The sequence below is a fragment of the Schistocerca piceifrons genome, chromosome 3 (assembly GCF_021461385.2).
Source record: "Schistocerca piceifrons isolate TAMUIC-IGC-003096 chromosome 3, iqSchPice1.1, whole genome shotgun sequence".
Classification (NCBI taxonomy): Eukaryota; Metazoa; Arthropoda; class Insecta; order Orthoptera; family Acrididae; genus Schistocerca; species Schistocerca piceifrons.
The window spans coordinates 499612680-499630020 of NC_060140.1; the positions used below are offsets into that span (position 1 = coordinate 499612680).

Consider the following 17341-nt stretch of genomic DNA (forward strand, 5'->3'; position numbering starts at 1 on the left):
AGTGTATGCCCGAGTGCTCATGCTCCTTGCGTTCCGAATGGACAATTAAATTCCCAAGCTCGTGGCAATGAACTACGGCCAGCTGCTGTTTGGCCACGCCCACTCATGCCTACAGCGCTCATAGCGGCATGGCCCGCTACCAAGAGCCAGTGTACCAACCTCGCCCATGTTAACATGTGTGCAGCCTTTACGCAGCCTACGAGCAGTTGGCACACCTGTACTTCCGTGCCCTCAGCGCCACAGCTTTGCCCGTCCACCACTGCCTGCTCCGCTTCACGGACATCTGACTGTCATGCCGCGCCACGTATTGCAGTAGTCACTAATGGCACAGTTCATTGGTTACGTCTAACCGATGGGCGGCCCATATCGCAACGCCCACGCCGCCTCAAGCCGGAATTTATGGAAATTGCAAAAGAACAATTAGATGATCTATTACAAAAGGGAATAATTGAACCTTCTTCTGGTTGCTGGGCTAGTCCTATCCTGTTTGACCAAAAGAAAGACGGTACATGGCATATGGTCGGAGACTATAGGCGTTTAAATGCCCGCACCATCATTGATAAATATCCAGTCCCACACATTGCAGACTTCAATCATGCGCTCGCAGGTGCAAAGTACTTCTCTGTTTTGGACTGTAAGCACGCATTTCATCAGATTCTTATGGCTCCGGAGGATATTGAAAAGACTGCCATAACCACTCCCTTCGGGCTATTCCAATACAAATTTATGCCGTTTGGGTTGAAAAATACCCCCAAACGTGGCAGCGTTTCATCAATCAAACTTTATTCCATCTAGACTTTTGTTTCGTATACATGGACGACATATTGGTTTTTGCTTCTACTTTGGAACAGAGTGAGGAGCGTGTTCAAGTCGTGACAGATATTTTAGCAGCCGCTGGTATTGCACCAGTCATCTGTCACATTCCTAAGTTATGTTGTGTAATCGGACGGTCTGACACCACCGCAGGACAAGATCAAGCCTGTTCTCGAGATGCTACGCCCTCAGACCTATAGGGAATTACGCAGGTGCATCGGAACAGTTAATTATTACCAAAAACATCTGCCAGCCGCTTCTGCGGTGCAGGCTCCTCTCACAGATGCTCTCGCTGGTCCACAAACTTCTGGCACCTGCCGGGTCCCATGGACACCAGACATGGACAAGGCAATTAACTAACTCAAACAGCTGTTGGCCTCCGCTGTCACTATTGCTCACCCACGTGCACACGCCACAATGTTTATCACTACTGATGCTAGTGACAATGCTATCGGCACAGTACTGGGTCAGACATACAACAATGTTACGACACCCCCTGCAGTTTTTCTCAAAAAAGCTAAACAACGCGCAGAAGAAATACTCAGCATTCGACAGAGAATTACTTGCAGTTTACGAGGCCCTAAGACACTTCAGAACTGATGTTGAGGGACGAGATTTCTATGTGCTCACCGATCACAAGCCGTTGGTTCCTGCCATATAAAATCCTGTGGCTGATCCGCCCCCATGACGCTTTCGTCACATCGATTACATCTTGCTATTTACAAATGACATTCACTACATCCGAGGAGCGGACAATGTGGTTGCTGATTTTCTCTCGTGTGTTGGTGCTGTCACAACCTTAATTGACTTAACGGACCTACCTCGGTTGCAATCGGCAAACCTCGATACCATGCAGTTAATTTCGGACCACAGCTCCTCTCTCCAACCAGTACGCTCTACTTTCCCTGGCATATCTGACTTAGCGTGGTGTGATGAATCGACTGGTACATTGCGGCCATTCATTCCTAAGCCCCTTCAACGCCAGGTCTTTGACAAAGTACACATTAGCACACCCCGGTGTCAAAGCTTCCACTCGTCTGGTAGCTGAACGGTTTGTCTGGAGAGACATGCGCCGCGACTGTCAGTCTTGGGCCAGGGCATGCATGTTGTGTCAACAGAACAAAGTTTCCAGGCACACTTCCCCACCCCTTGGCTGTTTTGCCCGATCGCCAGGCCGGTTTCACCATGTTCATGTCGACCTCGTAGGCCCTTTGCCCCCCTCCGAGGGTTTCCGTTACTTGTTTACAGCTATTAACAGGATGACTCGGTGGGCTGAGGCTGTGCCTATTCCGAACATTACCTCTGAGACAGTAAGTCGAGCATTCTTAGATTCGTGGATCTCTAGATTTGGCTCACCTGTTTACCTCACCACTGACCAGGGGCGACAATTCGAGTCTTCAGTTTTCTCTGACTTATTTAAAATGTGTGGTATTGTCAAAATTCATACTTCTGCATACCACCCCCAAAGCAATGGGCTTGTCGAGCGATGGCATCGCACCTTAAAGTCTGCCCTGCGTTGCCATGACTCACTATGGACAGAGGCACTGCCCTTCGTGCTTCTTGGCCTTCGTGCGACTTTCAAGGAAGACCTCAAGGGTTCCGTAGCCGAGTTTGTGTATGGCCAACCTCAGGTTTTGCCTGGAGAATTAGTCACTCCCACCCCACTTCCACGGCCCTCTGAACTCCCTTCACGTCTTGAGCGGGTGCACTTGCACTGCAGCAAAATTCAGCCGCCACCTCCGGCTGCTCATACACCTCTGCGCGTGTACGTACCGCGCACGCTAGACTCTTGTGAGTATGTGTTTCTCAGAGACGACTCAATCAAAGCCCCGCTTCAGTCGTCCTACACAGGTCCTTACAAGGTCATCAAATGCTCTGAGAATAACATGGATCTCCTCATAAAAGACACTGTAACCACAGTCTCACTCAACCGAGTGAAACCAGCTTTCATTGAGCCTCAGGCGAACCTCCCTGGTTCTGCCCCTATTTCTCCCACTCCTGCTTCGAGTGGCCATCCATCTTCCCATACCATGCATTCAGGTATAGGTTCTCCACAGCGTGCTTCTCTGCCGAGCACTGCTCCTTCTCCGCGTTCATCTAATTCGAGTGGCCAATCTTTTCGGGGCTTCACTCCTCACAGCCCTTGCAGTCGAATTGCCAACCACTCGGACTCTACCATTGTGTTACCATCTTCGTGTGACAACTCTTTGTCACGCCGTTCAATCCACTCTGGCTCCTCGTTGCCTTCGGTCACGCTCCCTTGTCTGTCAGCTGATCGCCCGAGGTCATCTCCTGCGCAGTCCAGTGCACCTGCCACCCCCCTCTTAGCAGATGCTTCCCCCTGCCATGGCTTTCCCACACCTCCTTGCCTCCCTACCATTGCTCGTACAGGTGCCACCCAAGAATTCACAACACATGTACACCCTGATGGCATACATAAATTATGTGTTGTCGTAGATGGCTATACGGTGTGTGTGGTACTCGAGTGTGACAATGTTGAGGGAGGAAGTGCAGAATCTCATGTGGTGCGCTGCTTTAAATTGAGCAGAAGTGCTGTGTGTGGCAATTTGTGTGCCTTTGTTAGGTCTTCTGGCAAGGTGATTCTCCGCCTGCCTGCTGACAAAGTGCTACACCTCCACTCCAGGACGGGACGTCGTCTTCAGCCGCTGGCGTCGCTTGCTGACTTCGCTGTCAACGTACCGGGTTTCACCCCCCGGTCTCCTACAAGTCGACCACTTCTGCCTGACGCAGAAGAACTGTACGTTACCTTCCTAACTTCTCACCCACCCCATTCACAGGGACGTACTCCATACTGTGGGGGGGGGGGGGGGGGGCTATGTGGCGTAGAGTGCCATAAATATCGATATTTGTTCAGTGGGTAAGTGTGCTATCTTTGAGGAGAGGGCTTTGGGCAGGATGTTGGACGCTGACGGCAGTTAGCCTCCGGACTTGTATCTGTGTAGAAGCTAAGTGTGGATAAATCTGTATCCAAGAGAATTCTAGTCGTTTACCTACAACTATTCCTTATTCCCTCATGGACATTGTCTTTGCAACACATTTTTTGGTGTGCAAATAACTCACTGATGTAACATTTTTCACAAAAATCAGAGAGATTCTCAGTACTGGTGTAGCACCCTCTTTTAATCCTGCATGTAACTAGATTTTATTGTAGTATTCTAAATTACCTGGCAGTCTTAATACTTTTTCATGCACAGCAGAAGTGGTGACAAACAATCTCAAATTCCTGCTCACTTAACAAGTGTGTTTTTATGTATTGACAACGTGAGCAGTCCAGTCATGTTTCCCTGTGGTGCACCAAATATTACATCCTTATATATACTGCTGACACTGATGCATTTGTTACACATGTTCTATTCTATGGCACTATGTGATTTGGACTTTAAGAATTATGTTGTTACATTGCATCTCAACAGATTCTGTATTTTATCTGAGTAAACTTTAGTATGCTTTTAATGTTTTCAAATATTACTGAAACATTGTGCATGAACCACAATAATACATTTGACTGTAGAGACATTCTCAACTTCCACAAAAGAAGAAGAAGAACTGCTACAGACTGACCATAAACTAACTTAGCAAACTTGAATTGCTAAGTGAGTAGCATTTTGTCCTTTCTATACTTATGGTCATTCTGCCTTGTACTTTCAATTACTATTTTTAGTGCTATCTTCATTTCTGCTACAATAAAATTATGTTTTCACTTGCTTCCACATTTATAATGATTTTCATTGTATTGTATTTGTTTCAGAGGTACTTCAAGCCATTCACAGGGGAAAATATGACAAAACAATAAAATATGACATTGAATATAATGATAAACCATGCAACTGTTTGCCAGATTGCTCAAGTCTCATTTATACTGTTGAGACCACAGCCAATACTATTTCAACAAACAGTTTACTTTCTTCAAATTTACTCCTGTAAGCTCTTTCAGAGAAGTACAGCTCTTTTTATACTGTTTTGATGTTTCTAGTATTTAATTTTTTACATTATTTCATATATCACGACTCACTGTAGTGTTTACCAGCATTTTTACTTTACAGTGGAAATTTGAGTCCTGAAAGGCACAGTGTCATCCACATATTCTTCATAGATCTTACAATTAATGAATATCGAACAGATATCTTCCTTGAATGGCAGGCTTTTGTGGGTAAGTTGGCAAATCTGTCACTTAATTAAATGAAGAGTGAAAAACATTACTGTGTGGCACAAAAAATTAGATATACTGAAATAAATACTAAAAAGGTTAAAGACTGTAAAAATTTAGACTTGGAAAAGCAAAATTAATAGGAATTAGATGTAGCCCACTGGAAACAAGCATTTTGAGTCTGAATTGGTTGAGCCTATGTAAAACAAGAAAATAAAATGAAGCTGACATCACAATCAGCCACAAATCTAAGTATGGGTTGAATGTAGTCCGATTAATGTGTGTCAGGTTTAATTTACAGATGATAAACATTGCTATAGCATCACAATAATGTCACTCAGGTGGATAGCAACTCATCATGTCAGAAACTAAAAGTACTTTAAGATGAGAAATTAAACCTTGATAAATGCCAATCAATGTGAATAAAATTTGACTGCTTAATAATATGTCACTGGTTGTAGATTTCAGTTTATTTTTATGTGTGAAATTAAAAATAAAGAGGAAAAATTTCAAGAAAGAAAGTGAAGTTAGTTAGTTACACATTTCATTTTTATCAAAGTGGTGTGGAAACACACACACACACACATACACACACACACACACACACACACACACACACGTGCACCTGTGATTCTTACCACCCCCCCCCCCCCCCCCTCACTTTCCTCCAGTACTAAATTGGTGATCCCTTGACGTCTCAGAATGAGTCCTACCAACTCATCTCTTCTAGTTACGCTGTGCCAAAATCTTTTTTTGCTCCCCAGTTCTCTTCAGTACCTCCTCATTAGTTACATAATGTACCCAGCTGATCTTCAGCATTCTTCTGTAGCACCACATTTCAAAAGCTTATATTCTCTTCTGATGTAAAGTGTTAATCATCCATGTTTCACTTCCATATATGACTAACTCCACACAAATGCTTTCAGGAAGGACTTCCTAACACTTAAATCTGTACTTAGAATTAACAAACTTCACTTCTTTAGAAATGTTTTTCTTTCCATTGCCAGTCTAAATTTTATATTCTCTCTATTTTGCCCATCATCAGTTATTTTGCTGACTAAATAGTGGAACTCATCTTCTAATCTACTACTTTAAGTGTCTCATTTATTATTCTAATTTCTACAGCATTGCCTGATTTAATTTTACTACATTCCATTATCCTCATTTTTCTTTTCTCAATGTTCATCTTACATCCTTCTTTCTAGACACTGCCAATTCTGCTCAACTGCTCTTCCGAATTCTTTGCTGTCTCTGACAGAATTACAATGTCATCTGTCTCTGACAGAATTACAATGTCATCAACAAACCTCAAAGTTTTTATTTTTTCTCCATGAACTTTAATTCCTAATCCAAATTTTTCTTTTGTTTCCTTTATTGCTTGCAAAATGTGTCGGTTGAATAACACTAGGGATAAGCTACAACTTGTCCCAATCCATTTTCACCCACTGCATCCCCACCATACACTTTGACACATATAACTGCCATCTGGTTTCTGTCCATTCCATTCAACTGCTCTTCCAAGTCCTTTGCTGTCTCTGGCAGAATTACAATGTCATCGGCGAACCTCGAAGTTTTTATTTCTTCTCCATGGATTTTAATACCTACTCCGAATTTTTCTTTTGTTTCCTTTACTGCTTGCTCAATTTACAGATTGAATAACATCGGGGAGAGGCTACAACCCTGTCTTACTCCCTTCCCAACCAACGCTTCCCTTTCATGTCCCTCGACTCTTATAACTGCCATCTGGTTCCTGTACAAATTGTAGATAGCCTTTTGCTCCCTGTATTTTACTCCCGCCGTCTTTAGACTTTGAAAGAGTGTATTCCATTCAACATTGTCAAAAGCTGTAAACATAGGTTTGCCTTTTCTTAACCTATCTTCTAAGGGAAGTCATAGGGTCAGTATTGCCTCACGCATTGCTACATTTCTCACAATCCAAACTGGTCTTCCCCAAGGTCGGCTTCTGTCAGTTTCTCCGTTCTTCCACAAAGAATTTGTATTAGTATGTTGCAACCATGACTTGTTAAACTGATAGTTCAATAATATTCACCACTGTTGCCACCTGCTTTTTTTGGTGTTGGAATTATTATATTCTTCTTGAAGTCTGATGGTATTTCACCTGTCTCATACATCTTACACACCAGATGGAAGAGTTTTGTCATGGCTGGCTCTCTCAAATCTATCAGTAGTTCTAACGGGGCCTAACTCCTGGGGCCTTAATTCAATTTAGGTCTTTCAGTGCTCTGTCAAATTCTTCTTGCAATATTGTATCCCCCATCTCATCTTCATCTACATCTACATCTACATCCTCTTCTATTTCTATAACATTGTCTCCAAGTACATGTTCCTTGTATAGACCCTCTACATACTCCAACCCCATTCAGTTTTCTGTTATTTGCTTAAGACTCGTTTTCCATCTTGATATTCATACAGATGCTTCTCTTTTCTTCTAAGACCTCTTTAATTTTCCTGTAGGCGGTATCTGCCCTTCGCCTAGTGAAATATGCTGCTAAATCTTTACATTTGCCCTCTAGTCATTCCTGCTTAGCCATTTTGCACTTCCTGCCAATCTCATTTATACTCCCTTTCACCTGTTTCATTTACTACATTTTTATATTTTCTCCTTTCATCAGTTAAATTCAATATCTCTTGTGTTATCCAGGGATTTCCACTAGTCCTTTCTATGTATTTGATCCTCTGTTCTTCTCAATGGTTCCCTAATCCTCTTTCTGAAACTGTCTACAGCCTCTGGTTCTTTCAGTTTATCCAGGTCCCATCTCTTTAGTTTCCTACATTTTTGAAATTTCTTCAGTTTTAATCCACAGGTCATAGCCAATAAGTTGGTCAGAGTCTACATCTGCTCCTGGAAATATCTGGTTCCAAGATCTCTTGCACACATAAATCCTTCTTTCATAATTGTTAAATCAAGTATTAGTGATGATTAAATTATGCTCTGTGCAAAATTCTACCAAGTGGCTTCCTCTTACATTAATTTCCGCACTCCATACTCATCTACAATTTTTCCTTCTCTTTCTTTTCCTATAATGCAATTCCAGTCCCCTATGACTATTAAATTTTCATCTCCATTAACTATCTGAATAATTTCTTTTATCTAATCATACATTTCTTCAATCTTTTCATTATCTGCAGAGCTAGTTGGCATATAAACTGTACTACTGCTGTGGGTGTGGGCTTCATGTCTATCTTCTCTACAATAATGCATTCACTATGCTGTTCATAGCAGCTTACCTGTTTTCCTATTTTCTTATTCATTATTAAACCTCATGCTGCATTGCCCCTATTTGATTTCGTATTTATAATCCTGTATTCACCTGACCAGAGCTGGCCGTTGTGGCCGAGTGGTTCTAGGCGCTTCAGTCTGGAACCCGACCGCTACAGTCGCAGGTTTGACTCCTGTCTTGGGCTTGGATGTGTGTGATGTCCTTAGGTTTAAGTAGTTCTGAGTTCTAAGGGACTGATGACCTCAGATGTTAAGTCCCATAGTGCTCAGAGCCATTTTCACCTGACCAGAAGTCCTGCTCCTCCTGCCACCAAACTTCACTAATTCCCAGTATATCTAATTTTAAGCTATCCATCTCCTTTTTAAATGTCCCCACATTAGCTGAATGGTCTGCGCATTGGATTACCACCCGCAGGGGCCCGGGTTTGATTCCTGGCTGGGGTGGGAGATTTTCTCCCCTCAGGGACTGGGTGTTGTGCTGTCCTCATCATCATTTCACCCCCAGTGTCGATGTGCAAGTCGCCCAATGTGGCGTCACACTCAATAAGACTTGCCCTTGGCGGTGAACTTCCCACCTGGGATCTCCTGGCCACTAACACCATATGCTCATTTCCTTTTTCCTTTTTAAATTTTCTGACCTACACTACGTGATCAAAAGTATCCGGGCACCGAGCTGGCAATGACTTACAAGTTCGTGGCAATCTCCATCGGTAACGCTGGAATTCAATATGGTGTTGGCCCACCCTTAGCCTTGATGACAGCTTCCACTCTCTCAGGCATACTGTCTATCAGGTGCTGGAAGGTGTCTTGGGTAATGGCAGCCCATTCTTCAGAGTGCTGCACTGAGGAGAGATATTGATATTGGTCAGTGAGGCCTGGCATGAAGTCGGTATTCCAAAACATCCCAGGACTCTGTGCAGGCCAGTCCATTACAGGGATGTTATTGTTGTGTAACCACTCCGCCATAGGCCATGTAGTATGAACAGGTACTCAATCATGTTGAAAGATGCAATCACCATCCCCGAAATGCTCTCCAACAGTGGGAAGCAAGAAGGTGCTTAAAACATCAATGCAGGCCTGTGCTCTGATAGTGCCACGCAAAACAACAATGGGTGCAAGTCCCTTCCGTGAGAAACATGACCACACCATGACACCACTGCCTCTGAATTTCACTGTTGCCACTAAACACACCGGCAGATGACGTTCACCGGGCATTTTCCAGACCCACATCCTGCCGTCAGATTGCCACATTGTGTATCGTATTCGTCACCCCGTACAACGTTTTTCCATTGTTCAATTGTCCAATGTTTATACTCCTTACAGCAAGCAAGGCATCGTTTGGCATTTACCGGCTTGATGTGTGGTTTATGAACAGCCACTCGACCATGAAATCCAAGTTTTCTCACCTCCTGCCTAACTGTCATAGTACTTGCAGTGGATCCGGATGCAGTTTGTAATTCCTGTGTGATGATCTGAACAGATGTCTGCCTATTACACATTACAACCCTCTTCAACTGCCGGCAGTCTCTGTCAGTCAACAAACTAGGTCAGCCTGTATGCTTTTGTGCTGTATATGTCCCATCATGTTTCCACTTCACTATCACATTGGGAACAGTGGACCTAGGGATGTTTAGGAGTGTGGAAATCTCACATACAGACGTATGACACCCACTCACCTGACCATGTTTGAAGTCCATGAGTTCTGCAGAGCACCCCATTCTGCTCTCTCACAATGTCTAATGACTACTGAGATTGCTGATATGGAGTACCTGGCAATAGATGGCAGCACAATGCACCTAATACAGAAAACGTGTGTGTTTGGGGGTGTCTGTATACTTTTGATCACATGGTATACCTGCCCAATTAAGGCATCTGACATCCACACACTGATCCATAGAATGCCAGTTTTGTTTCTCCTCATAATGACATCCTGCTGACTGGCCCCTGCCCCGTGATCTGAATAGGGGACTATTATACCTCCGGAATGTTTTACCCAAGAGGATGCCATCATCATTTAACCAGGTAGTAGACCTGTATGCTCTTGGGAAAAGTTATGTCTGTAGTTTCCTCTTGCTTTCAGCCATATATATATAATTTTACTGGCTACCAGTTTTTAAGTAGAAATTCTTTAGTAGAATAGAAGGAGCTATCCAAGAGAAATGATTTTAAATTGGATTCAAAACTTTCTTTGCTACCAGTCAGACATTTTATGTTATTGGGCAAATATAAAACATTTTTAGTGCTGTGTATTGAACTCCTCACGAGCCACTGATAGCTTTAACAATGGGTAACAAAGGTCATTTTACAGTGTACATGTTTGACTTACTCATTGGGGTCCACATATTTTATTTATGTGATGTAAAATTAAAGTAACTGCTCAAAAACATATTGCATCAGCTTTATATCTGCAAAAATACATTGGCTTGATTCAGTGGGAGCAGAGAATGAAGCAATATCACCTGTGAAACTAAAACAATATTATGAGAAGGGAAGTTGCTACTCACGATACAGCGGAGATATTGAGTTGCAGACACACACACACACACACACACACACACACAGAGTTTGGCTGCGTGTTCAGCAACAGGGTGGTCCACTTGTTTCATGGCCACAGTTTGTTGGTGGCCGTTCAAGTGAGCAGACAGATTGTTGGTTGTCATGCCTACATAGAATGCAGCACAGTGTTTGCAGCTTAGCTTGTAGACCACATCACTGGTATCACAGGTAGCCCCAGCTTTGATAGGGTAGGTGACGTTGTGACCAGACTGGAGTATTAGGTGGTGGAGGGAGGATGTATAGGACAGGTCATGCAGCTAGATCTATTACAGTGGTATGACCATGAGGTAAGGGATTCGGAGCAGGGGTTGTGTAAGTATATTGTGTAGGTTTGGTGGACGGTGCAATACCACTGAGGGAGGGGTAGGAAGGATAGTGGGCAGGACATTTTTCATTTCAGGGCATGACGAGAGGTAATCGAAACCCTGGTGGAGAATGTAATTCAGTTGCTCCAGTCCTGGGTGGTACTGAGTTATGAGGGGAATGCTCCTCTGTGGCTGCAGCAGTGGGAGATTGGAAAGATAGGGCATGGGAGATTTGTTTTTGTAAAAGGTTGGGAGCATAATTACGATCAGTGAGACCCTCGGTAGATTTCGAGAGAGACTGCTTGTCACTGCTGATGTGATGACCATGGGTGGCAGCTGTCAAAGAGGAGGTATTTCTGGTGGTTAGTATCCCTTCAAAGGCAGGGCTACCTGTGAACCCAGTCATGTGATCTACAAGCTAAGCTGCAACTGCTGTGCTGCATCCTATGTAGGCATGACAAGCAAAAAGCTGTCTGTCCTCATGAATGGCCACCAACTAACTGTGGCCAAGAAACAAGAGGACCACCTTGTCACTGAACACGCTGCCAAACATGATATCCTTCATTTCATTGACTGCTTCACAGCCTGTGCCATATGGATCCTTCCCACCAACACCTGCTTCTCTGAACTGTGCAGGTGGGAACTTTCCCTGCAATACATCCTACATTCCCGTAACCCTCCTGGCCTCAATCTTCATTAGTCACTGTCCTCACCCACCCAGCCCATTTCCTGTTCCCATTCCAGCACTAAACAGCTGTCATTCTATTACCATACCCAGTCTTTTCATGTCTGTCCTTTTCTGCTACTACCCCCGCCCCCTCCCCACCTCTCCCCTGTCTTCAGTGTAACCTGTAGCACTTCACTGTCCGCCATCCCCCCCCCCCCCCCACCTCCCATACTATACCTTCCCCTCCTCACTCCAGCCTCCTCCTTACTCCCATCTAGTCACCACTCCCATCATGCACTGGTGCTGCTGCTCACAGTGTGGTTTCAGTTGCCTGAGACTGCAATCATGAGTGTGAGTTACATTTGCGCGCACGCCATCGCTCGCTTGTGCATATGTGTGTGTGTGTGTGTGTGTGTGTGTGTGTGTGTGTGTGTGCGTGTGTGCGTGCACATGCATGTATGTCTGTCTATTGTTGACAAAGATCTTAACGGCCGAAACCTGTAATTGTGAGAGTCTCTTTGTTGTGCCTATCTACAACTCAGGATCTCTGCTATATGGTGAGTAGCCACTTTCCTTCTCAGAATATAGTTTCTTTCCATCCTGGATTTTTCTATGAAACTATAAAGTAACTTTATATGAAATAAAAGCAAAATCAAATCCAAAATGAAGGCAGTTTGTTTGAAAGTAGATATCGTTGTCCATCTGTAAGATAAAAATTTGCTGCTGTGTAACATTCATAACGTGTAGCTCTACCTCGTGCACAGTAACATTCTTGAATCCTTTTTGGCATGCCATCTAGAAGGTGCTTGAGACACTGATACTCAAGGCTACCCCTTCCTTTGATGTCAGCTCTCCCTTGTCATCCCGTAGGTAAGGAAGGTTTCTGGAATGACACACTACAAGCTTCAACTAATCCCAAGCACACTCAACTGGGTTCATTTCAAACACAGCACAGGCTATTCCATTTGGTTGATTTCTGCCTCCTGGAATACGATATCCATACATGATGCCAGGCTAAAACATGATTGGGGCACCTCCCTGTTTAACTCTTGGGACTTAATGCCTGAGATGTTGTGAGGGTACCTAGCTAGTTCCCCTCATTTCCATGATGATTTCAGGTATCATACAAATCACTCAATCATTTGTGAAGAGAACCTGATGTCAATGATCTGGGTTCCATTTCAGGTGTTCCCTTGCTCAATATCTTCAAGCACCATGGCACTGGATGTTTTTTCTGGTGTTCATAATGGCCACCTAGAAGTCGATTTGATCATATAGAGATGACTGGATGCCATTAATTTTGACACAGAAACCAAGCACAAAATTTGTTGCCTTCTACTCAGAGTAGTTAAGAGCACTAATTTGTTGAGAGTAGTCATCAGCTGGTGTTGTTGAGCATGAGTGACCAATGCAATACAGGTTTTAAATCTTTTGAGTCCTATTATGATGACACCAATGTGGTGTAAGCCAATTCAGTTGGAAATTCCCCTGATGAAAAATCTAGTTACCATAAAGTGACACAGCATATATTGTCCATGCCTGATATAGTGCTTTGAAGCATGTTGATATAGAGAGCAGTGTACTTCAGTTGCATTGTTCTGTTCACAATTTGAGAGGCACTGCACTCTATTCAACTAACAACAAGACAACCTGATAATAAGGTCAATACAGGGAAGAAGACATCAAATTAAGCAAAATTTGCCATATAACCATAGGCTGGAAATGCACCATAGCCAATCAATGACAAATGCGCAGAGGTGTGTGCTTTTAAACTAACTTGCTCAAGCTTGTATTTAAGGACTGCAGTTACTAATTAAATTATCCAAAGATAATGATTTTAACTGAAGAGTCAAAACTAGGCAAACTGCATCCAAACACTTAATTCAACTGATGACCAATTGTCGGAGTGGAATGCGGGATTGCGGCAGCCTACTGGAATTACATCCTTGGATGCATGTGGAGAGGAATGATTCCCAACAACTTGGACAATTTCGTTTGCAGAAATTGTAAATTATTGTGTCCTATTTCACTGGAGAGGTCCAAGCAAGTTGTCACTGATAGTTTCTGTCCATACATTCGATGGAAACCAATCAAGGTCACCATGTTCTAAAATGTAACGAAACTTTCATACCCCACCCTCCTCCCCCTTCCCCAGTGATGGTTGTTGACATTAAATACTGATTCACTAGTAAAAATAGCTTCATACATAAACAAGATGAAGTAGGAAAAATTCACATTGTTGGGACACTGGTGCTGTCAGTGCCTTAATGTCCAGACACAAAAATTTGCTTGTCTAGGATGACATTCTACTTCCAAAGGTATGATCCTTTGTGCACAGTAAGGATGTAAAGCATTTTCCTTTGTTTGATTCCAAACAAGCCAAAGAGTAACACAGACTTTGTGAGCTGTTACTCTGATTCTGGATGAATGGTGGGATACATCTTCATCCAGTTCTAGAGTCCTCACTGTTCTTTGCTATCCTGTATTGACTTTCTTGGGTCAAACACATCTCTTTCCCTCAAGCAGTCATCCACAGGCCTAGAGGTATTGGCTGCTGATAGTTTTATGTTTGAGAAATGTTCAGCTTGCCATCTTCTTACACCCACAGCTCTGTTAAAAAAAATGTGGTTATCAAATAGCTAGTTTGTGTACATTTTCATGATGATGACAACCCAGTACAGCACATGGCAACAAGTGCAGTGAAGCAAATCCATCAAAGCACAACAAAGTAGCAGCTTAATTGGGCAAAATCACACTACTAGATATGCTCAATAGTTATTTTCAAGCCGTCACTCCAGGACTGTGTATTTCTGACCCATGGTTAACTTGAGAATTTTGTTCGATTCAACATCTTCTACCCTGCTCTGACCTAATTACGTGGATGTTCAGTAGAAGGACAGTATAATTGTAACAAGAGAGAAAGTCTAAATGTACTGAAAATATTATTGAAATGCAAATACAACTGAAAAGAAATGGGAGATTGTTGCTAAATGCAGAAAAAGTGTGCCAAAAAAGGAAAATTCGTTGATAAATGAGGAAAAAATTATTGCAGAATAAAGAGAGAAGACTAACCATGACATGGATTGCTGTCTAAAGAAAGTGGATTGCAAAGCAATAAGAGAGATAACCAAAGAAAAATAGATCACTAAATGCTGAGAAAAGCATGATGAATAAACAAAAAGGATGACTGGGGACAGGTAAAAGGTTACCAACAAAAAAATATGATAACTAAATAAAATAAAAAGTTCACTAAACATGGAAAAAAAACGTCTTTGGACATGAAGGAAAGGTTATGGAAGTTGTACAAAACATGCATAGCACAAGCAAGTGAGGGTTAAGCAAAAATCTTCTTGAGAAGTATGTAGTTGGAGCCTTATTTGTCATAATGAGTAATTTTGTAATGACAAGTGGAAATTTGCAGTAGACAGAGGCCCAAAACCAGATTTCTTACTTGTCATGAACATAACTGCCACTGTGTACCATATTCATTATATTGCAGATTTTGCAAGTCTCAACAGTTTGTAAGGAAATTTCATTGCTGCATCTTTAATGATATTATTTGCAACAATTCTCTCATTTAATTTATCATCTTGTATTTTAAAGTGTGCTTATATTAAACAAAGAAGAATTACCACTGATCTCATGTCCCTGTATTATCTTTTTCCCAACAGCTACTGTGGGTGGAATACTTGGCCTTATGCTGGGATTTAGCCTGATTAATGGTTTTGAGATAGTTTACTTTTTCACACTGCGCATTTTCTTTCATTTAACTTCGCAACGCAAATCTAACAAGAAGCCAACACAAGCAGCTGAAAAGTGCCTTACATATAAACATCACAAACAGAACCAGCGTACCACGCAGATTACATCACTTTCTTGAGTGCTGCCTACTACTGACCAAATTTTTAGAAATATCTTAGTTTTAAGTACAAGAATGTGAATTAATATTGATAAAGTATGTAAAAATAAACAATTTTAGAGTTTAATCTTTTCATTGATTTAAACATCTAGATCATGACAGACATATAATAATATGCGTTCCAGATGTTAAAAGAAATGCAATATTTTACTGGATGCAAGATACAGTAGTGATATTTGAAGCACTTTGCCATACTTGTTTTTCTTCTGTCTTCTCACCACCACATTATTCCAAGAAATGAGTGTACCTTCATATTTTGTAACCCAATAATTATTTCTCAGCAACCCTTTCTCCCATACTCCTTCAATCATTTGACAACTTAAAAGAGTCCAACAACAGAAACAAATGAGGGTCAGAAATACTGTATTTTCCCTATTTATATATACACCTACAAAATGAGAACACCCAGGAGTTATTCTACATGACTTTTCAAATTAATCTCAATGAAAGGTATCATGTGCATTTTAAAGAAACAAAGAATCTGAATGACCTGTCACTGGATGACAAACAACATTCTGTCTGAAAATATTTAGTCTCTCAGTAGCAAATGCCATGGTAATTGAGGAACACACAGCTAGACATCCTCAACCAAAAGTTCATACAATTTATTTTATATTTATTTACATGTCAAGTTCCGTAGGACCAAATTGAGAAGCAAATCTCCAAGGTCACGGAATGTGTCATTACATGAAATTACAACATAAAAGTAATAACAGATAAAACTAAAATGTTTATGAACCCAAAAATAGTCAAGCCATAAGTTTAAGTAAACACAATCAACAGTGGCCCGTTGGCCTTGAGTCAGTTCACTTTGATAGGTTGGTGAGTACAGATATGTTCTGATGAGCAATGTGTGAGTTAAAAATGCAGTGTTTAAAATTTTTTGGGCAGCGAGTCTAGGGAATTGTAAAATTTCAGCATGAGTTTAGGAAATCAGTGAAGTTTCAGCAGTTGCACTCATGGACTGAGACACTGAGCAACAGACTGGTTGAAGCCTTGTGAAATTTCCACTTAGTTTTGAGGACTAACTGTGAACTGCAGTATCATATTTGGAGATTTGTGAAACTTCACCACAGGCTTGTGAAATTTGAAAATTATCCACAACCTATTTGTGAATGATAACTTTGAACAGCAGCATGGTTTATAAGACTTAGTACATTCTCGATCAAGCTAGTGATTCAGTCTGTAGCTGCTCTCCTGGTATTAAGCAAGTTTTGAATGAAAATTTCATTATGCTATTATATTAAATTAATGATATTTATTTATTTCAGCATCCATAATACCGCCTACAATTTTATCAAGTTAACAGAACAATAAAACACTTATGTCACAGGTGTGTGGCTGTAACCTAGACATTAGAAATCTATCAGACATTGTTAACCTCTCACACAGAGAGAGAATTTCAGGAATAAGAACTAGTTAAAAATTGAACATTCTAGAAGAAAAAAAAAATACTAATTGTGAATAACTTTTGAAATAGGTGATTTTTGGGAAAAGCTGAACTGTATTGAAAGGTTTTCAGATGAGATACATTATTAAATTAAGAGTAACATATTAATTCATTCTAAATTTCACTTCCACAAGTTCGTACCAATCCTCAAATTAAGAATATTTACTCATAAAAATCATTTTTAGGTAAATCAGATAGGTTGTCAGTATCAGCTATCTGGAA

The 17341-nt window shown here is 41.6% G+C and overlaps 1 protein-coding gene across 1 annotated transcript in view; it reads left to right on the forward strand.

Moving 5' to 3' along the window:
* LOC124789997 (sodium channel protein Nach-like) overlaps positions 1-15681 on the forward strand; it is a 116734-nt gene extending 101053 nt beyond the window's left edge. The window contains exons 7-9 of the mRNA XM_047257540.1: positions 4583-4754; positions 4878-4984; positions 15422-15681. Coding sequence (XP_047113496.1) covers positions 4583-4754; positions 4878-4984; positions 15422-15630 — 488 coding nt within the window. The 3' untranslated portion in view covers positions 15631-15681. The remainder of the gene's footprint in view (positions 1-4582; positions 4755-4877; positions 4985-15421) is intronic.
* Positions 15682-17341: the final 1660 nt, after the last annotated feature.